This window comes from Toxorhynchites rutilus, chromosome 2, assembly GCF_029784135.1.
Source record: "Toxorhynchites rutilus septentrionalis strain SRP chromosome 2, ASM2978413v1, whole genome shotgun sequence".
NCBI classification, from domain to species: Eukaryota; Metazoa; Arthropoda; class Insecta; order Diptera; family Culicidae; genus Toxorhynchites; species Toxorhynchites rutilus.
In genome coordinates this window covers 123,473,202-123,495,149 of record NC_073745.1, presented here as the reverse complement: position 1 = coordinate 123,495,149, position 21,948 = coordinate 123,473,202, and the positions used below count along the sequence as shown (strand labels likewise).

Sequence of the window (21,948 nt, the reverse complement as noted above, 5' to 3'; positions counted from 1 at the left end):
GTCTCGTCATCCATTAGGCGCCGTTGATGTTGGATACGGAAATGTGTCCGTACGAATTGTTTGTAATAGTGTAAAATAATAGTAAAAAACCAGATTAAATTGCATCCATTTTAAAAACTTTTGCGCACCTGAAGAGTCAACTCACAGAGTGTAAACAATGCACATTAAACTAATAGGAGTACCGGTAAGTTTCTACGTTTTTTTTTCAAAAATTAATGCTTTATTCTGCAAAAATGGTTACAAATTTAATATTCAGAGTATTACCCATCGCTAGTCACTACTTTTTCCCATATTTCTGGCAATTCACGGATCCCTTTGCGGAAATAATCGGCTGGCTTGTCGGCTAACCACGAATCGATCCAATTTTTGACTTCATCAGTGCTGGTCCACCAGGCCATGTTGCATCGATCGAAAAAGGTAGTAATCGGACGGAGCAATGTCTGGAGAATACGGCTGGTGAGATATGACCTCCCGTTTCAGTATTTCCAAGTATGTTTTGACCGGTTTCGCGACATGCGGCCGAGCATTGTCGTGCTGCAAAATAACTTTATCGCGTCTTTGCTCGTATTGTGGTCGTTTTTCCTTCAGTGCACGGCTCAAACGCATCAATTGTCGCCGGCAGAGGTCCCTCGTAATGGTTTCATTCTGTTTTAGTAGCTCATAGTACACCACACCCAGCCGGTCCCACCAAATAGACAGCCTTCTGGCCGTGAATATTCCGCGCGGCCGACGATGTTGATGCATGGCCGGGGTCCGGAACGTTCTTCGTCTTCCAAGTCAAAATTACCACTTTTAAATCGCGCAAACCACGTTTGACACTTTCGCTCAGTTGGAGTATGGTCACCATAAACTTCCACCAAAATGCGATGACTTTACGCAGCTTTTTTTCTTCATATTGAAGTAATGAACACTCCCCGCAAAAACACTCTCGTTGGTAGGAAATTCGACATATTCGTAGTGGCAAAAACTATGTTGTTTACGCTTCAATTTTTTGACATATACTGAAAAAGACGCGCAATGACAGTAGCTTTCCAACGAATGTCTGGAAATTCATTGGAATAATAATCAAGTTACGCCATCTGTTGTAAAACCGAAGAAACTTACCGGTACATTTAATAGGTCTACGCAAAATTTGAATTTATTTTACCCAACGGATCAAAAGTTAAAGCAATTTGAGTATGTTAGGATTTTAAACGGTACATCCTTCAGGACACAAATGAACGTAGCATCTCTCGAATTCACACCTAATACTGTGATTAATATCTATTCTATGTCCGAAGATCGAGATATTGTTATTTCTTTGGTCATCGATACCTAACATAGATTTTCAAGAAGATATTTGTAAATTTGCAATTGCAAAAGAAATCAACATTTTGAATGAAAATACCCTTTTTTCTTACTTCACAGCTCCACCAAACAACCACTGGTTCATCACATGACGTTATTCGAGTGCTCGCCTAACTCTTACCCGGGGGCCGATCCGAACTCCTGGGATGTTTGGGTGAAAAGTAACGGAGCGGTCTGCAACAGCAATCTTCTCACTCCACATGATTGGGACTCGTGCGTGACACCGGTGGCGACGTGGGGCATTGGAGCTTCGGGACAATTTCTGCCGGAACACATCGGTATTCCGATCGGAGGCAACAAGGCAGGCGCCAGATACTACATGCTAGAAGTTCATTACGATAACCCGAGATCCAAACGCGTACTGGACCATTCTGGATTTCGAATGCATTACACGAGACACGTGCGGCAACATGATGCCGGAATGATGATCTCAGGAGTATCGATTTCCGATACGCAGATGATTCCACCGGGTCAGAAACTGTACCGAAATGTTGGAATTTGTGGACCATCATGCACTGGGGCTGTTTTTCCAGAGGAAGGGATCAACATCGTATCCGCCGCACTGCATTCACATGTTGCCGGACGAAAAATGAAACTGAGACACGTGCGAGAGGGAAAAGAGTTGCCACGCATTGTGGAAGATGATTACTACGACCACAAATTCCAACAGGTTCGTCAGCTTGCTAACGAGACCAAGATATTGCCAGGAGACTACCTGATCACAGACTGTGCGTATGAGGTAAGTTTGTGCGACTCTTCTAAAGGTAAAACAATCATTCACGAATTCTCTTCACATTTCAGACTATCGGCAGGAAACGACCAACACTCGGAGGTTACTCCACCAAACAGGAAATGTGTTTATCCTTCATCACGTACTACCCTAGAATAGATCTCGCTGGTTGCTACAGTATGACACCGGTGAAGGAATTCTTCGAAACGTTCGGAGTATTCCAGTTCTATTCAATGAACATGACCGATGTGGAAAATTTGTTCCTTTACAATGGGAACATCGTTGATCTGCTTCCCACAACAGTGTTCCCCAACTTCACTCCCGGGGGAGACATCAACGACGAGCAAAATCAGATAGCTATCAAGGCCCTGCAGAATGCCAAGGAGTACAGCATTGTGGATGAGGAGGACTTACTGTACAAAGAATCAATTCTGAATAAGCTGATCATTTCCGACCCGGTGGAGTTCCATGATCGAACATTTTTGTCGCATCTGAATCAGTTGCCCTGGCAGGAACCACTTTTCACGAGACGAGTTGAGCAAAGTATCTTAACGGGAAAACACATGACATTCTGTCGGGTATCAAATGATTCGATATCTGTGGTAAGTTATAGAATCCCAAATCTTCACGACATGTATTTAACGCACCAACAAAATCTCCACACAGGCGGCGGAAATCTTCAAATATCCAACCTTTGACGCTTTCGTGAAGCCACCCAGCCATTGTCCGTATCATTTGTTCATGGAGTTCAATCAATCGTCGAAAGCAAAACGGCTGTCCAGTACAAAGGCGCTGTTACTCCTGCTACTGTTGCTGGTTCGACGTTGCCTTTAACGCTGCATTCTCACATACCAAAAAAGCAAACTTTCAAATTTTCTACGGTTGACAACAAATTACGTCCGTAGTTCACACTTGATATCTGCATGCCAAACGAGGGTTCAAACTACGCTTTATAGGATGTAATATGAAGAACCAGTAATTGCGTCACCGTCACCTTTCGCTTCTTTAATTTATTACTGCTACTCCCTATTTATAAAAGAATCTTTTATTATACTATCTTTTATTTATTATTTGATCAATTATCTCTCTGAAACTAATCGCATTTCTATTACAATCTAACGAGTATTAGTTTTCTCATCTTATTTTTTAACATTTTACCGCCACTATTCGAACATTGTATGTATAAAAATATACCAAAGTTTAAATAATATTAATTCAACATTTCAAATGATTAATGTTAGGCAAGTCAAATGATTAGTGTATGCTTTGAATCGTTCGAAAGTAGCTAGCTAGTAATAGTTGCACTCGTATAACGGCGACTGAATAAACGATAGGATAGACCTTGTTTAGTTAATCAAATAAGAATCATTAATTTCCGAATCTAGTTTGATCCGTATGGAGCCACTATTTATTTCGATAATCTCAAACTACATCAGAAGGTAGATCTTGCCGCGTGCAAAATTTAGATAGTCCTAGAATGTTACTGTAGGAAGGATGATAGGTGTTCAGGAATCTTTACCGTGTAAAACGGTCTCGTTACTTCACTCGACTGTAAATAAAACTAGCGCTAAGGTCTCATCGCGATTATTTCAACATAATTCTATAATATATTCTGTTAACATCGCTCAACACAACACATTGTAAAAGAAAATAAAGAAAATCGCTGTATGTTGTAGTTGAATCCAATAAATGTACGCATTCCAAAAATCAACAAATTTTTTACTAAGACAGACATCACAATCCATTTTAACAGGACTTTTTTAAAGACTAAACTGCCGATCTTTCCCCGAAGAGAGTCATGCACTGGGTCTGGTGAGATTGAAATGGATTTCTGTCTTACGAACATCTACCAAGCAACCAGTTGATAAACCCCCACAATTATTATTCGCAACTAGCCTTTAGGCAGCTGGGACGAATGTCCCCGATTGGTCGAGAAGAAAAGCTTTAGATTATCACCTGTTCAGACCCCTACAAAACTCTCCTAACCTGTTATCTCCTAACGTATGAAACTCATACGTAAACTTCAAATCCCTTTTTGAGAACATATAACTTCATAAACCCAATATATCAACATCAATATATCACTAGAAAAGGGTGTCGCAGAACGAATTCCAATAAATTTTTTGAAACTTTAGAACAATACCTGAAGCGTTACATAGGGGTTTTTGAAAATTCGAAAAATTTCAAAAAAGGCGGCCATTTTAGTTAAAAAACAAGTTTTTTATCCCTTTCGTTTATTTTAGGCTCATTAGCATTTTAGCTGTAACAGAGCCGAATTTTAATCGTGTACATGTAACATGTTTATCATATCTATAATTAGCACATTACACAGTTGCCATTTTTCGGTGTTAGAGTATTCCCTTCTATACCATTGCATATAAGAGACGAATGAACTCTCAGAGTTTAAAGTCTCTCTAATTCATTACCATTACCATTGCTAATGGTACACACTTACACAGTAGCCATTTAGGCGTAAGAGTTTTTCTCCTGTTTTTCCATTATCCAGTTAGACCAAACATCGGAGACAGTTGATTGATCATTGTTGAGTTATTCATAGAACAGCAGCCCGATGTGTCTTGCAGAGCAGAGAAGTTGTATGGATGAATCGATCTTATTTCGACCGTAGATCGATCTCCATCGCTGATGATTGTTATTCTGTAATAACACAAAGATGGTCAATGAGGGCCCTGAGTTTTGAACTCACGATCGATCGCTGACTAAGCGAACGCGCAACCAATGTGGCTACGGAGACCCCCTTAAAATTAGTTGCTTTTTATGAAATATCGCTGTTAAAAAATCGCTAATCGCTAAGAAAAAAAGACGGGTGGGTAATATCGGGGACATAACCGGAGTGACGTAGGACTATACAAAGGGGACAGCTTTTGTTAAATATATATTTTAAATATATTGTTTTATTTTCTTCTCCTACGTGAATACCTACCTATCTACCTGAAAAACGGATTAGTTTACTGTTTACTCTTTATGAACATGTTGGTGGTTCTGAAAAGAACCTTTGGCGTTGTATTTTTGCGATTTTTTATGAAGGCTCACCACCTAGCCCCGTACATGGAATACATCTTTACATTGTCCTTGATCCCCGTGTACGTCCATCACGACCATTTGTTTTAGAAAGCATTGAACTGTATTTCCTAAACTCTTTTTTGGAAGGTTTAATGGCCCTGAAAAACGCCTTGTTTTATGGAATGGTTCCAATTTAGAAAACTTAGTACTCGTGGTTTTGAAAAAAACCATTTTCGAACGCCCTCGATTCCGCCTTGTTCAGGATTTGCCACCAAAGCAGTTTGTATAAAGAACAAACCTTTTTCTTCTGCTACCTGATGCTGTTTTGCGATTGCGTTTGCCACTCGCCACTCGCTGCAACTGCCTGTTGTTGTCTTGATGTGTTGTGTTCTGAATGCGAGTTTTATTATCGTCGCGAGCAGCTTTACCAGCCAACTCGATCACTTCGGCGGCCGAAACTATATAACGCCGGCTAGGTGGACTGGTGCACTGGTACTAACGCGCTCGGCCTAGCTACCCTAGCTGAGCAACTGGCGGATACACCTACGAGGAACTGCACACCTGCACGGTTCGAGTGGGACTTTACCTTTCCCTTAACTTGTCCTCCTTTGTTACGTCCACGATGCCGATGCCGTACAACCACACGGGTTTATGGTTTGAAAGAAAATAAGATATTTTTTTGGGGTCCGCGTGTTTTATACTCTATCGGTACACACTCACAGGATAGAGACAAATCGGCAGACTCAGCCAGAGGGGCGAGTCCAACGAGACGAACGAATGAGCGTTAAAAGGGAGCGATGGCAAAAAAATACATTCATTACGATTTGTTCGCTCGTTGGATTCACTACAGGCTAAAAAGGGTCCTTTTCAGGATCACAAAATTATCTTCAATCTAAAGAGTTTATTGTTTTGTTATCTCTCGATATCCCCATCTTGTTCGGTTAAACCTTTCTGTTTAGCGATTGCGTTTGCCACTCGCCACAGCTTTCACAGTTGGAAAATTTTTTCCCATCCAGTTTTGTGACATGTTGTACAGTAAATTACATTCAATGCGACGTGCCGAAGCGCCACTCAGTGTCGCATTGGAGGCGATTTTAACCTGTAATTGAACATTTGCGAAGACAGTGGTACAGTGTCGACTTTCAATGTGGGGTCATAATTTGGATCTCTATGTTTACAAAAATGTCCAACTAAATAAGTCGCATTACATGTCCGACCAATTAGCTAAATGTCGAACTAATTGTAAATTAATGTACTTTCAATCTGGAAACAATTTAAGAATTGGTGAAGATTGAATAATCAGGAAAGTCCCCAACTATCAATAAGCTCAGAACAACTGCCAAATTCACATACTCATCAGATCCTGGCAAACAAATTATGAAAACATCAATTTGTGTTTTATTATTATTTTGTATAATGTTTTAGAAAGCATTGAACTGTATCTCCTAAACTCTTTTTTGGAAGGTTTAATGGCCCTGAAAAGCGCCTTGTTTTATGGAATGGTTCCAATTTGGAAAACTTAGTACTCGTGGTTTTGAAAAAAACCATTTCGAACGCCCTCGATGCCGCCTTGTTCTGGATTTGCCACCAAAGCAGTTTGTATAAAGAACAAACTTTTTTCTTCTGCTACCTGATGCCGTTTTGCGATTGCGTTTGCCACTCGCTACTCGCTGCAACTGCCTGTTGTCTTGATGTCCACCGAACCGAATGTGTTCTGTTCCGAATGCGGGTTTTCTTATCGTCGCGAGCAGCTTTGCCAGCTAACTCGATCACTTCGGCGGCCGAAACCATATAACGCCGGCTAGGTAGACTGGTGCACTGGTACTAACGCGCTCGGCCTAGCTACCCTTGCGGGAAAATCCAGACCAACACGGTTCGAGCGGGATTTTGCCTTTCCCTTCACTTTTCCTCCTTTGCCATGTCCAGACATGGCTGCTTGGGTTGGTTTGTTGATGTGTTGTGATGCGAACTGATGTGGTGTACGGTTTGAATAAGAATGATCGTTACGGCAGCGAAGCGGGGATTTTTAAGCTGACTGGCTGGCTCGAGAATTACGCATATGTGAGACTGCGACCAATGTTTCGTTCATATTTTTTCTTTTTCCTTTCCAATCGTGCTTCATTCTATTTCGCTGCTGCTCTGGTTGCCCGTTTTGGTCGGTACGATTTGAGGAGCACAAAATGGACCAATCAAAAATGGGCACATAGTGCATTTGGACAATGCTTGATATTTCACAATTATTAAATTATTTATCTCAAGAAAAATGAAATGTTATTCGTTATGATAGATGCGTAGATATATTTCCTATCAATTGATGCAAAAACCTTTGCGATCTATTGAGAAATGCTCGAATTATAAGCGTTCCAAATCTTGCATTTTTTCCTACTTGTTCAGTGCCTAGATTTCCATTTCACCCCCTATATCTTCCGGTTAGACGTAGTCCTACGTCAAAATCGAAAAAATGAGATATCAAAAAAGATATCGATACCACCAGTTGAAAAAACATGGTTCCGAGAAAAACGCGTTTGAAATTCGTAAAGCAATACTATGGGAAGGATGGTAAAAACGGACACCCTAAGTAAGAGTTGATTTTTTTCGGGAATATCACAAAAAATATACAGCTATCTCATCACAAATTGATAGTCTAGGTCTCTTTTTATAATAAAACTAGCTGACCCGGCAAACTTCGTCCCGCCCAAAATTTGTTTTTTGTTATCAATACCTTCAAACATTCACCTTTTCTACTAAGCGCAAGTTCATGGGTCAAATCGCAGAACTGTTTATTGATTGATCTTCTAATCGACCCCGTTGAATTCACCTTTTACTATAAAATTCCTAGTACTCCTACCAAAACTCGTCATTATAATATCAGATTATTTTTAGACACAATTCTCGTTCAAGATTTTTCAACCACTTTCAAATAACATGTTTCTCCGTTCCATGGAATAAATGTTTGATACAGTAAATATGATAGAATAAAGACAGCCCTAAATCGGACAATTCCTTCCTAGAGTTTTACTCTTATCAACATATTCGGCAATCCATTTTTATTGGTATAGATAGAAGAAGATAGTGATATTTCGTTAGAGCAAACATCAAATGGACTAACAACGCTTGTCACTATGTAATTGTAGAACATAAGGGAATTTTATTTTCCGAATTTTCCCTTTTTCCTTCAGACTTTTCCAAAAAATTTCAATTGTCATGTTTGATTGGAATATTTTTGGTTGAAATATGTGTAACATTTTTATGAGACCCCCTCTCCATTTCAGAGGAGGGAGAGGTGTCATATCATCATAGAAACATTTGTTATACCAAAAAACCCTCACATCCCAAATTATGCTTGATTAGTTCTCGAGTTATGCAGAAGTTTGTATTTCATTAGTATGGCAGCCCCCCTCAGAGAGGTGGGATGAATGTATGCATCATAGAAACGTTTCGTGCCCCCTAAAACCTCCATATGCCTAATTTGGTTTCATTTGCTTGAATTATTCTCGAGTAATGCAGAAATATTTGTTTCATCTGTATGGTGGTCCCCCTTAGAAAGGGGGGAGGAGTGTCTAACCACCATAGAAACATTTATTGCACCCTAAATCCTCCATATGCCTAATTTGGTTTCATTTGCCTGATTAATTCTCGAGTAATGCAGAAATTTGTGTTTCATTTGTATGGAAGCCCCCCTTAGAGAAGGGGGTGGAGTGTCTAACCACCATAGAATCATTTATTGTACCCTAAAACCTCTAGATGAATAATTTGGTTGCATTTGCTTGATTAATTCTCAAGTAATGCAGAAATTTGTGTTTCATTTATATATATATATATATATATATATATATATATATATATATATATATATATATATATATATATATATATATATATATATATATATATATATATATAGATTTGTCTTTGAGGCAGAAATTTTGAAAAATGAATGTGTCCGTCATCTTTGAAAAAATAATATTGAGTCGGGAAAGACGGACACTTGGCGGGAAAGATGGATACTTGGGGTGGGAAAGATGGGCACTAACTGAAAATTCCAGTTTATGTACACGATAATTTTTGGAGGTCTTCAAATATGCCTTAAAGATAATCTAACAAAAAAGCTAGACTAAAATCTCCTAGAAGGGCTTTTAATTTTTCTCATTTTTTCATGTCTAAAATAGCTTCCGGCATTCGGAATGACAAATTCTGATCACGTTTTAAAAACCGCACTGCTGATTCGTCCATGATATGTAGTTGCACTTGCAAACGTAGTTAGTGGGCATCTGTTAATAAAAGAAGGAGGAGATAACCAAATTGTTGTTAGAGGCGAATGAACTGCAAAGTTTAAAGCCTCTTAAAAACAAAGAACTGAACTGAGCCAAATTGTTTGTTCTTTGTCGGTGGAGTGTCCGTCTTACCCGACTTGATTAGTATTTTATTTTTGTCCATATTTTCGTAGTAAAAATGAGAAAACTTCACCGCTGATTCGATAAACTGGTAGAGAAGTGATAATAAAACATTGACGTAACGAAAAATACCCCAAAAAATCACTCGATAACAATGAGAATCTTATTTTCTGCAGCCGAAAACTTACATCGAGCTGCACTTTGTAGATTACTTTTCTGTTTTTATTTACAATATTAACATAAAGCTGGCTTTACACAGGTGTAGAGGTGTACACAGTAAGTGTCAAAGGTATTGATATACTGTATTGCAAGTTTGTACATCATTAAAATTTAAAATAAAAATGTAATTTATCAATTATACAGGGGTGTCCGTCTTTTCTACCGTTTCCGTCTTTCCCGACTTTCCCTTATATCTGTTGTGTTCATTCGGATTAAATAATAGACACGTGTGTATTGATTAAGTATTTTTATTCTTGTACAGTTCGTGCCGTCGCAGTTCTGCGAGTTCCACAGCTCCTTATTCCAATTGAACCTTTGCTTCTCCGTATTTCACACGCCCGTTCACCAATCCGGTATCTTCTCAACTGCCCCGAGTCTCCTTCCCTCGTTCAGCATATCCGTTCTCCTTTAGCTTGTGTGAGTGTTGCCTACGTTTAGCACTTCGCTGCTTTAGTACTACAAAAACTCTCCACATACACCGTTAATATAATTCACTCAGAGTAACATACCCACATTCCGTTTTACCTGCCAAGATCGGGTCGATGAAATGTCAACAATCGACCTCAAATGCTGCCACCTTGCAATCGAGTTATCGACCTTTCATATGCATTCATCGAACAACTTGACGCCACTTTTTCGCCAACATGTGCAAGTCGTCGACCTGCTTGCAGCGCTGCTTCCAGCACTGCTTGCTGCTTGTTTGTATTGGTTTGTTATTGAAAATGAAAAGGAAATACATTGATCGATTTTAATCATTTTATTGAAAAAATAATAATAAAAAACCATGTATAATAAACATAAGGTATATAATGGAAGCGGTGCATCCGGGTTGTCTGGATTGACGATTCAAATCCGACTGAGTACATTGATGAATACCTCCTTGCCCTTGATGACACAGATATGTGGCTGAGGAGGATTCTTCAATGTGCGTGAAGCACGGGATCTCCGATGGGGAAAATTGCTCGAAATACTATCGATGGCCAGGTCCTGCTGCTGTTGCTGTTGATGCTGTTCCCCGGAATAGCACCCTGGACTTAAAGGATACTGCTGCGGGAAAGCTGATGCTGTTGGCTGGTGTGACAGAAGTGGAAATAAGCAATGTGGTGATGAGGGAAATCATCTTTCTCACTCGCCGATTGATTGAGTCGGATGTATTCATAGCTGAAACAAAATAAAATGATTAGTAAGTGAAAAGCAGAAATGAAATCCCTACTCACCAGTTGTATGATCCGGATAAAAATGCGAACATTAAAATATCATGCGATTACGTTCGCTAACCTCGCCTATTTTCATTCTACTATACTACGGAATCAGTGCATTCGGGTTCCTCCGGGGTGGTAATTCAGCTGAGCAAGTTGATAAATACCTCCTTGTCGTTGAGTTTTCGTGTCTGAAGAGGATTTTTGAATGTGCGCGAAGCACGGAACCTCTAATGGGGAAAGTTCTTCGCAAACCATACCATGGTCAAATTCTGCTGCTGCTGCTGTTGATGCTGTCCCCCGGCATTGCCAACAGGGGTTGGAGGTTACTGCTGCAGGAAAACGGATGTTGTTGGCTGCTGTGATAGAAGTGGAAATCCGCACTGTGGTGATGGGAGAAATCATCTTTCTCACTTACCGATTGATGGAAGCAAACGAGTCGAATGTATTCATAGCTGATAAGACAAGATAAAATAATTAATAATTAAAAAGCCGAAATATATTTCATACTCACCAGTTGTATGATCCATTTGTTTTTGTTTGAGATGACAGTTTAGCGGAGTGGAAAAAAGAACCACCAGTGATGCCATTTGGTTTGTTTAATTATTCAGTATTTTCGACTAACGAACTATCCGCGTTGACGATATTGGGGAATAGGCATGACAGTATGGATTTGCAGAACGAATGAATACACTTTTAAAATGAAAATTATGAATGAACATGATTTTTCCTTAATCAAATTAGTACTCTATGTAAGTGAAAATCACCATTGCCTGCAAGTGGTGAAAAAACGTCATAAAAAAATATGTTTTGAGATAATTTTATATTATAATGACAAGTTTTTTTGAGAATAGCTGAACGTCTATAGAAAATAATTCAAATTAGGGTCATGACAACGTACTTTAAGTAGGAAAAATTATGCCAAGAAAAAAATTTCATACAAATTTTGGCAATTATAAACTGATTCGGGCCGACTAATATGATAGAGAATAGTTTGCCTCATACAAACTAATGCCGTATCCAGATGTCGATACCTCATCGTCGTCATCGTGAATAGGTAACAGCGTTACGGTCGTTGTTAGGCCGATGTTTTTTTCGTCGATTGGATTGTGGGTAATATGGTTACGCATTTTAATATTTGTCTCATCACAACTCTACAATTCTTCTGCACTTTTTTTCTCATGACATTTCTCTCTCCCTACTCGATTTGAACAGTGTTCCCAAATAGCAACATAACAATATCCCTTGAGGAGACTTCATACTTTTGTCTGTAACTTTCCAATGAAGTCAAATGTCGAAAAATCCTTTTAGGACAACATTGCTGTACTGCTAATTGCTATTTTTGAGATGTTCCAGCATTCATCGAGGGGAGCAGCATCCAGTACGTCTACCCCCGATAAAGCAGTTTCAAGACGCTGACAATTTACTAACACAACCACCCGACCAGCACAACCGAACAATGTCAGATTCACGGCGTTACATAATTGTTCACCAATACAATCACCACACACGGCACGAACAGCACGAGAAACTGTGGTTCAGCTACAGCGTCAACCGAGTCGCGTCTTTTGAGCCCTGCATCATCTCGCATCACCTGACCAATTTGCGCCGTTCTATCTGTTTCCATTAGCCACAAAAACAAGCGCTATATTGCGCCAAGTTACTCGCGCTATACGCGTCTCAATTTGCGCCTAGCCTTAAAGCGAAGAAGCGATGTTGCGAATGCTCGCCGCGTGGTGGCAGACGAACAAAAATGAATATCAGATAGCCCCTTGTAAGAACCAAGGCGCCTCTATATATACCAGGTGAAACAATCATATGAAATTCACTTTCAGCCATATTGGAATTGCTGTCGGTATTGTTTACAAACAGCTCCCGGCGGCTCTCTACAAACTGCCACGACGCTTAATCGAAAGATGCCTACTATGTTCGGCTTTCGCAAATTTATGTGAAAAAGAAGAGATGGTTTTGTAGAATTTCATTCTCATCCAGTTCATCCACTACTCTCGCATGTGAAAATGCAAAAATGGCGTATCCTAGCAATAACAAAACAAACAACCCCCGCTCCACAAACCGTAATCCCCTTCTTATTGAAGTGATGATGTTGCTTCACCTGTTATACATTTATACAAGTGCCTTGGTAAGAACAAAAGTCGAGCTCAAGGCGCTTATATCAATGTATAACAGGTGAAGCAACATCATCACTTCATTAAGAAAGGGATTACGGTTTGTGGAGTTGGGGTTGCTTGTTTTGTTATTGCTAGGATACGCCATTTTTGCATTTCCACATGCGAGAGTAGTGGAAATGAGTATGAAATTCTAAAAAATAATCCTTTCTTTTTCACATAAATTCGCGAAAGCCGAACATAGTAAGCATCGTTCGAATAAGCGTCGTAGCAGTTTGTAGAGAGCCGCCGGCGGCGTTCTGATGCTGTTTGTAAACAATACCGACAGCAATTCCAATATGGCTGGAAGTGCATTTCATATGATTGTTTCACCTGGTATATGTAGAGGCGCCTTGGTCGAGCTCTGAGACGTCGAGCTTGAAAGCTTGTTGTTGTTATTTTGGCGCAAAGAATTTGACGTAAAGCACCGCTAGTGTTCGAAGCGTAGATACATCCAACTCTGTTCTGGGTGCAAACGCGTCGAATTTTACATGTTTTGATCACAGTATTTGCAGCACCGGTTGACTGAATAATAGACTATCATGGGAATTAAAGGGCTTTCGCAATTGATAGCGGATGTTGCTCCGTTTGCGGTGAAAGAGGGAGAAATTAAAAATTTCTTCGGTAAGTGCTTGCTTTCGTGTATTGTCGTGTTATTGTGTATCCCAATAATTTTCTGTCTCAGGAAGAAAAGTGGCGATCGATGCCTCCATGTGTTTGTACCAATTTCTCATTGCCGTGAGAGCAGAAGGTGCCCAGCTAACATCGGTCGATGGCGAAACCACGTCCCATTTGATGGGCACATTTTATCGTACTATTCGATTGCTGGAGAATGGAATCAAACCAGTTTACGTTTTCGACGGTAAGCCTCCAGATCTTAAATCCGGTGAGTTGAGCAAGCGTGCCGAGAAACGCGAAGAAGCTCAGAAAGCGTTAGATAAAGCAACGGAAGCGGGCGCTACCGAGGACATTGATAAGTTTAACAGACGTTTGGTCAAGGTCACCAAGCAACACTCGAATGAAGCAAAGGAGCTTTTGAAACTGATGGGGGTTCCGTATGTGGATGCGCCCTGTGAAGCTGAGGCCCAATGTGCAGCCTTGGTGAAAAGCGGAAAAGTTTATGCCACAGCTACCGAGGATATGGACGCTCTTACCTTCGGGTCTAATATTTTGCTGCGGCATCTAACATTCAGTGAGGCACGCAAAATGCCGGTACAGGAGTTCAACTACGAGAAGCTACTGAAAGGTTTTGAACTAAGCCGTGACGAATTCATCGATCTGTGCATTCTGCTTGGATGCGATTATTGTGACACCATTCGTGGAATAGGTCCGAAGAAGGCCATCGAACTTATTAATAAACATCGGTCGATCGAGAAGATTCTTGAAAATATCGATACTAAAAAATATATTGTTCCCGAGGATTGGAACTACCAGCAGGCTCGCCAATTGTTCAAAGAACCTGATGTGGCGAATCCCGAGGAGATTGAACTGAAATGGGGAGAACCGGATGAGGAAGGTTTGGTAAAATATCTGTGTGGTGATCGTCAATTCAATGAGGATCGAATCAGAGGTGGAGCCAAGAAAATCCTGAAAACAAAGTCAACCGCAACTCAAGGTCGTCTTGATTCGTTTTTTAAGGTGCTTCCCTCGACACCTTCCCAAAAACGTAAACCCGAAGAAAAGAAGACTCCGGCGGCAAAGAAGGCTAAAACAGGAGCAAAACCTGGCCGCAAACCAAAGTAGAGATAAGGTGACAATTGGTATGGTATTGTGATAGTATTCCCAAATTGTTTCGAATAAATGATATCCAAGTTGATGATTTTCTAATGTTTTATTGTACGTTTATAACATGTACTGCTTCGCTAGGGAACGTAGGAATCGGGCCTTCCGAATAGCCGCAGCCTCTCGTTTGATTTCTTCATTGTTGTTTGCGTTCAGTTCCAGTTGGCCAAGATAGGATATCTGTAGAAGAATAAGAATAACAATCAAAGAATCTCAAAAATATGCCATTAGAAAATGCAGGGTTACTCAACAAAAGAAAAATTCCGTTATAGTCAAATGAAAAAAAAAATCCAAATATCACTTTTCTTTGTTATCTCTTTGATTCGAATCGAACATTTTACGCAGCTAGCCGAGCTAATTCTTCGATCTGGATTCTTGACTTTATGAGACTTGAAACATTCAGAATCCGGAGTCGCTGTTCATTTTATAGCAGCGGTCATAGGTAGACGTATCCAAAATGTTTTGACAACAAATTGTTTGGAAAACCTGTTTTTATCGACGGTTCACGTTGATTCGTTTTGTTTGGAAAAGTTATGCAGGATAGAAGACGAAATGTGATTTTGGACACCCACATTAAAAATCCAGCGTGGGACTTCTGGACTACGCCACATCGCCAAAAAAACATAACTCTAACTGGAGAATCCGTATGAGAGGTTATCGTAATTTCCATGCCTGCAAGCAACCAAACAGGACGTTGAAGCAAAATCTGCTGGTCAAAAGACGCGCTCGAAAGTTGTACAAAAAGGTTTCGACGAAGTACGAAGGATGTATGTTGATGGATGAAGAATAATGCATGAAGATGGATTTTAGACAATTCCATGGGATTTTCAGGGTAAACAGAAAATTAAGATCCTTGTCAGAAACAAGACAATAGACTCCAAAACATATAAGGTAGAGTGTCCCCTTTCGTTTATAAAGGCTCACAAAAGTCAGGTAATGTTTTGACCAGATTTGGCAAGCTGCCACTACAGCTCGAGAAAAATGCTTCAGTGGTACCGTGACAATGGGGTCGATTACATTGGAAAATATTAGGCGGAATTGCCGAATATCAAGCGGAAATTGGAGAAGGGTGCCAAAGTGACTCGGCATGCTGTAGACATTCAATTCAATCGACGATCATATTTTCCACTTCACAGTCTCAGCAGCTGTTTGCGTAAACGCCTGAGCTCATCACACTCGGTAGTTTTGGCGATATTCAACTGTTTTGCAATTGTCGCACTGTTTTAAAAATTCCCAGTAATTTTCTTCTCTCGTTCTCGATGTAGAATAAAATCTTATTCGTTCCACGTTCCAAAACCGGAAGAGGAACTGATAACGATAATGTTACAGCATTTCAAAATTTACCTCCTGGTTTGGGTATATACTCACCGCCTGAAGCCTACGCTTATGTTCGCCTTTCTTCAAATGCCAATTAACGATAAACTCCAGCAACGTTGGATCCCATATGCAACCGTAGTATGAGTCCATAGCATCGGAAAAACTGGCTGTCTTCTCACCGACATTCTTGAACGCTAGTCCATAGTCAGTCTCATCCAAAAACTGGCACAATACAGCGGCCTGCATGAAACAGCCCAAAGTCGAGCTACACTTGATCATGCGTCGAATAATAAAATCGTCCATAAGCGGTCGCTGCAAATGGATGGTGCAGTACTCCGATCCGGAAACCAACGCCGTCACATAGTAATGCATTGCCGCTTCGTGATTGCCATTCGAATACTCAATGTCACCCTTCAGCTTGATCCACGGAATGTTGTTTGAATAGTATTTGAGTGATTGTTGCAACAGATTGTTCAGCGTTTCATCGACCATTTTTATGCTATAAATCGCGGGGCTGAAATAGACCGAAATGATTACGCTATAGCTTAGCATTCGTATAATTTCAATCAACCTACTTGTTCACGTTGGCTGGCCATAAAAACATGTATTCGGCGTTAAGATCCAAATTAGTTTCATCCTTCAGAATGTTGTGCAATTTAGTCAAAAGTGAGAGCACAATCGATATCACCAGCGGATCCCGCAATTTCGCCAAAAACGACTGCAACATACCTGTGTTGTCCGTTGGATGACGTTGGCGTGAGCTTTGCGGGTTGATAAACATCGGCAGTATCAAATCCCACGCGTCGCGGCTGTTCTTTTTAGTCCCCTTGAACTTCTCTATGTCCAAAAAGGCCTGGGCCACGGATGCACTGAGTTCCAACGCGGGAAAGCGCTTGTCCGGAGTCAGTAAACTGTTCCAGTCGTTCAGATTCAGCAGAATTGCAGCACAGTGTTCTAAAATCTTCGCACGAGGCGCTACATCATTGTTGGTGCTGGCGTTCAAACATTGCTTACAATTGCGCACCAGTTGGATCTGGTCGGTTGGTTTTTTCGGCCACTCCTCCAGTATCTGTTGTATCTGAATGAGTAACCCCTCCCAAGCGGCCATTTTACCCAGCTTCAACACCAGCGGATTGCCAGACAAATCAGTCCGTGCTGTTTCACTTTTCAAACAGGTAAGTAGAGCTATTGCTGCGGAATAGTCTTTCCTGGCGGCCAGTTCGCGGGATTTTCCCACTAGGATGTAAGCAAAATCTTGGAAAAATCCTCGTTGGAGCGACATTAGGATTTGTTTCATCGGCGAAGGAATAGACCAACTGGGATTGATTTTCCAGAGCGGCTTTGTTGGATTCATTCCAGCAAGTTTCACGAGCATCTTGCGGACACCGCTTGCGTGCGTACATGTGATCAGCTGTCGTTCATATGTTCCAACTTCCAGACTCGGTACTGAAACGGCATTCCGTTGATCAATTTACCGATGTTTCGCAATCGAATCGTATTAAATATACTTACCCTTGGAGTCATTCACACTCCAATCAGCCATGATTCCAATCCCGGTAAATTGGACGTCGTCTTTCGTCTTTTGCTTCTTCAAATCTTCAAACTCTTGGATGCTAATCAGTTTGTGATAGACTTTAATCAAACTTTCCACCCCATCCGAGTTGCAGGAAAAACTAATCGTCTGTATGAAATACTTTTTCAGTAACTCTCGATCCGATAAACCAAATTCTTCAAATTGCTCATCAACGTACATCAGCATTAGCTCTACGAGTTTCAGCTGCTGCTGCTTATACTTCTGCAGAGCTACATTGCAACCGAGAATGTCATCGCCATCTAAAACGTGTCGGATTACGTTCAGCGCGACAACAGAAAGCTCCAGCTCCTTCTGATCATTAGTACTAGCCTCGGGACTTCCCATCGAAACAAAACCTTCAACGTTCAATTCCAGAATCTTTCTTTGCGTCATTGGAATTTCTCTTCTAATGTTATCCTCTTTCAGGATGGAAATCACCTCGGAATAGTGATTGACAACGGATTCATTCAGCCGTTGGAGTAATCCTTCGGGTTCCCCGGTAACGCCACATGCCAAAAGATAACCATGAAGTTGCTCTTCGTCAACACTACAGAACAGATATGTCCTCGACAACCCTCTGCTATATTCCTGCTTCATTTGATAGAAGTTGTCTTTGCTTAGCAATATATTCTGCTTGGCCAGCTCGTACTTCTGAACATACAAATAGTACAAACAAAGATCGAAGCAGATTTGCGCTTTCAGCTCAGCCTTCGATATCGCAATAGCGGTATCGAATCGCTGTTGGAGACACTCCGTATGAGCATCAAGGGCAACAAACGAATCGTACGTTAGAATTCGGAACGGATCGGGATCAACAATCACCTGGTTCAGAAAATCAATACTAATATTGGTGAAAGGCTCGAGGGAATTAATAAACGAATCATCCCTCATCGAGTACGATGCAGAATCCGGAACGCCCGTGATGTGAGTGTACGGTTTGTTGGTTTTCGCAACAGATCCTCGAATTACTTGGGCTCTCAGTACCCACCGGTGGTACAAGGTCAACGCGAAGTTCAGCGAATGTTTGGATCCTTCCGGTCCAATGATTGGACATTCATGTACCAACGAAAGTGGTAGACTGACTGTTTTACCTGCCGTCACACTGCACAGATCACTTAGCAGTTGGATCTGTCTCTGCAGCGGCAAATTCTTCTCCATTACATCCAAATCCCATCGCAAATATGCGGCCACCTTGAGGGCCAGAATCTTCAGTGCCAGCTGCTTCTTGCTGTATTTTAAGCCTTCGTTTTTATTCATACTATCAGCCTCGGGCGAATTGAGCTCATTTTGGCTTTGATTTTCGGGGGCTATCGAAAGAAACTGTGTTATCAATTCTGTCGGCGATGGATCTGAAAGGAGACAAATTACAATTTTGCTCAACTTAACATATTACTCACAACAGACCAGGTGCAGGATTGGACAAATGTTTTAATAATAAATTAGGTTTCAATAGAAATTCGAACCACAGAATAGTTTCCTCACAGAGAGGAACAGTTTTAGGCTTAAGAACATCCATCATTAAACAACAAAAACATACTATTCTCAACACGAACGCCTAATAATTGAACTGTATGATCAAAACAAAAATACTGAAAGTTGAAATCAATGACTTAAACATCGAATAACCGTGAGCCGAAAACATACACATACACTGAGATTTTTTTTGAGTAATTTGAATCTCAAAATTCTCGTTTTAGGACGCTAATATTCTTTTCTTTCGTAGTTCCGGGAGAGAATATGCGCTTGAAACGATCATTTTTGATCGCAATGATGTGTATATTTCTGAAAGCTACTGGTGGTACTCCAAGTAATTTGTCAATTGAACATTTTGTTTGACTTCAACCCTTCAATCATGGCGTGTGAAGTTTATTATTCAAGACATTTTCTCATTTATTTGATGAGGAAAAAAGTATACGAAAACAGTAGTGAAGGAGGATTGTATACCTGTAGCGATTATAAAAGAAAATAATCGCAAGCATCTTTTGACGCTTGCAAGCTAATTTGAAGGAAAACTTTTTACCTTTGTTGAGTTCAACAAAAGTTCATTAAAATGTCCACCGTGATTTCGCATTTGGAGCGATGACTAGGTGCATTATTTTTCATGGAATGGCTAATATCAGGTTGTTTCGAAAGTTTTTTTTTTTTTTTTTATCTTCGCTTGTTTTACGTCGGCATATTTCCGCCACTTTAGTGCCAATCACCGACATCAGGGAGGCGACTCCACCTGTTCCTACCTATCAGACTCAACAACTCATGAGCCGGGCCAACTTCTTTTACTTCCCGTCCGAAGGAAGACGTAACCAGAGATTTTTCGCCTCAGAAAATCCCAACGACGCCAGCTGGGATTGAACCCAGGCCGATCGGATTGTGAAGCTGTTACGCTAACCACACAACCACTGGCGCCGTCTTTTCGAAAGTTTAAACACCAGTCGCTTCCTATCAGGGCGTTGCAAAAGTTTTTACCCATCTGTGCGTTTTTGGTTCTGTACGAGCGAGAGCGTGATGAGTGCATCCAATGTGGTAACGGTTGTTGGAAGCAAGGCGGAGCACAGTCTTGCAGCTTGCGTAAGAGGGGCATACGATAACGCGCATGATACAGTACTGAGAGAGATGCGATAACACGCAGAAAGGCTGTATGCGATGCGCTCACCGAATGAGGGAATGCAAGGCGAAGTACAGTCTTGTAGGTCTGCATGACGATCTCGTGCACTTCGTGCATAGTGACAGCGCATGATGGGCGCAGTTGCTCCATGTGAGCATATGCACGACACAGTGTATGCCGAGTATAGCAACCCGCACATGATGAGACATCTCTTCTGTGTGAAAAGCATGAGGGTGGTGATGAATATGAACACAATAGAGAATTCCCATCAGCATCCAACTGACGTCTAGTAGTTGACGGTATCATTTCACGGTGAACACCATTGCGAACAAATAACTCAGAAAATTATGGCGAATAAAATGTTTCTGTTCAAGTTCACGTTCATATTAAAAGTTCGCCAGTAAATGTGAAATAAATAAACATCGAGCTTTATCAAAGTAATTCGGATAAAATATACAATTGTTCACAAATCAACCCGAAGCAACGAAGTTTTTCAACCCGTGCAGAGATCCGATTGAATGAAATTGCATCCATATGGAAATTTTAAGTGAAAATTCGAGAGTTGCCCAACATATCATTTTAGAGTTCACGGCGAAATAATTTTCAGAATGCCTTGGGACATTCGAGCGTGAACATAAACGGGAAAATATTTTGACGTCTATATCCACTACTGTTTTCACGCTCACGTTCACCGAAGTCGGTGAACTATGATGAATTCAACAACATCTCAATTCCACGGTGGAAATCCAGAATCGCAGTGAAATATTGAATTTACCTATTTTTATCATATGAAATATATTTAAATATATTCATCAACTAGAAAATGTTTCTTCCTATCGTTTCAAGATGTTTTCCTCGTGTTTTATATACGAACTGATGAATTATTAACAAAAAAGGGTTTGTTCACGTTCACGTTCACGAGAGCTCTAAACCAGCCTCAAACATAAAGTGAATAAACATCGAGCTTCAATAAAGTAATGCGGATAAAATATAAAGCTGTTCACGACGCAACAAAGTTTTTCGACCTGTGCAGAGATCCGACTGAATGAAGTTGCATCCATATGGAAATTTTCACTGAAAAGTCGAGAATTTCTTAACATATCTTTATACAGTTCACGGCAAAATAAGTTCCAGAATGCCTTGGGGCATACGAACGTGAGCATGAACGGGTAAATATTTTGACGTCTAGAAAATGTTCCTCCCCATCGTTTCAGAAATTTTCCTCGTGTTTTATATATGAACTGATGAATTATTAAAACAAAAGTGTTCGTTTATGTTCACGTTCACGAGAGGTCTAAGCCAGCCTTAAATTCGAAATTACACAAACTTCCTTTCTGTACAACACATTGCAAACAGGACGAAAAGAATTTTTTTTTTTCGAAAGTGAGAGCTGTGTTCATTGCTGTAATTACCACCAACACAATAGATTCCGCTTTTTTTTTGTTGTTGCCGTTCTGCGAAAGGTGTAGAACAGAATAATTGTTGGATTAATTGATTGAAAATGACGTTTTTGGGAGCGTTGGAGATGTAATTTTGCTAGTGAGTACAGGAAAACAACTCGAATCTTCGATATTTTTTTTAAATTTACAGCCCTTGGTG

At 40.5% G+C, this 21,948-nt stretch overlaps 3 protein-coding genes and 1 long non-coding RNA gene across 5 annotated transcripts in view; 2 read left to right on the top strand and 2 right to left on the bottom strand.

Moving 5' to 3' along the window:
- Window positions 1–3,769, top strand: part of LOC129765067 (MOXD1 homolog 1) — a 123,477-nt gene extending 119,708 nt beyond the window's left edge. For both annotated transcript variants that reach the window (XM_055764905.1, XM_055764904.1), the window contains 3 exons: window positions 1,408–2,086; window positions 2,149–2,679; window positions 2,744–3,769. In XM_055764905.1, the coding sequence (XP_055620880.1) occupies window positions 1,408–2,086; window positions 2,149–2,679; window positions 2,744–2,911 (1,378 nt within the window). In that variant the 3' untranslated portion in view covers window positions 2,912–3,769. The remainder of the gene's footprint in view (window positions 1–1,407; window positions 2,087–2,148; window positions 2,680–2,743) is intronic.
- Window positions 3,770–10,453: 6,684 nt separating this feature from the next.
- LOC129769389 (uncharacterized) lies at window positions 10,454–11,661 on the bottom strand. The gene is made up of 3 exons (XR_008741867.1): window positions 11,425–11,661; window positions 10,929–11,365; window positions 10,454–10,872 (listed from the first exon to the last, which is right to left on the bottom strand). It is a non-coding gene; the product is annotated as an uncharacterized LOC129769389 (long non-coding RNA).
- A 1,814-nt stretch (window positions 11,662–13,475) lies between these two features.
- Window positions 13,476–14,894, top strand: LOC129769951 (flap endonuclease 1). Its single transcript, XM_055772488.1, has 2 exons — window positions 13,476–13,699; window positions 13,761–14,894. Exons 1-2 carry the CDS (start codon window positions 13,618–13,620, stop codon window positions 14,816–14,818), a joined length of 1,140 nt encoding a protein of 379 aa, XP_055628463.1. The 5' UTR covers window positions 13,476–13,617; the 3' UTR covers window positions 14,819–14,894.
- LOC129769949 (integrator complex subunit 8) lies at window positions 14,888–19,331 on the bottom strand. The gene is made up of 5 exons (XM_055772487.1): window positions 19,152–19,331; window positions 17,687–19,096; window positions 16,750–17,620; window positions 16,226–16,688; window positions 14,888–15,037 (listed from the first exon to the last, which is right to left on the bottom strand). Exons 1-5 carry the CDS (start codon window positions 19,264–19,266, stop codon window positions 14,918–14,920), a joined length of 2,979 nt encoding a protein of 992 aa, XP_055628462.1. The 5' UTR covers window positions 19,267–19,331; the 3' UTR covers window positions 14,888–14,917.
- Between the last annotated feature and the right edge of the window lie 2,617 nt (window positions 19,332–21,948).

Excerpts from the sequence above, each read along its gene's own strand:
- LOC129769949 (XM_055772487.1), bottom strand. The coding sequence starts at position 19,266 with ATGATGGATGTTCTTAAGCCTAAAACTGTTCCTCTCTGTGAGGAAACT. Across the intron at positions 19,097-19,151 it reads TTTGTCCAATCCTGCACCTG|ATCCATCGCCGACAGAATTG; the intron begins GTCTGTTGTGAG and ends GTCTCCTTTCAG. Across the intron at positions 17,621-17,686 it reads GAGTGTGAATGACTCCAAGG|TACCGAGTCTGGAAGTTGGA; the intron begins GTAAGTATATTT and ends ATGCCGTTTCAG.
- LOC129769951 (XM_055772488.1), top strand. The coding sequence starts at position 13,618 with ATGGGAATTAAAGGGCTTTCGCAATTGATAGCGGATGTTGCTCCGTTT. Across the intron at positions 13,700-13,760 it reads AGAAATTAAAAATTTCTTCG|GAAGAAAAGTGGCGATCGAT; the intron begins GTAAGTGCTTGC and ends TTTCTGTCTCAG.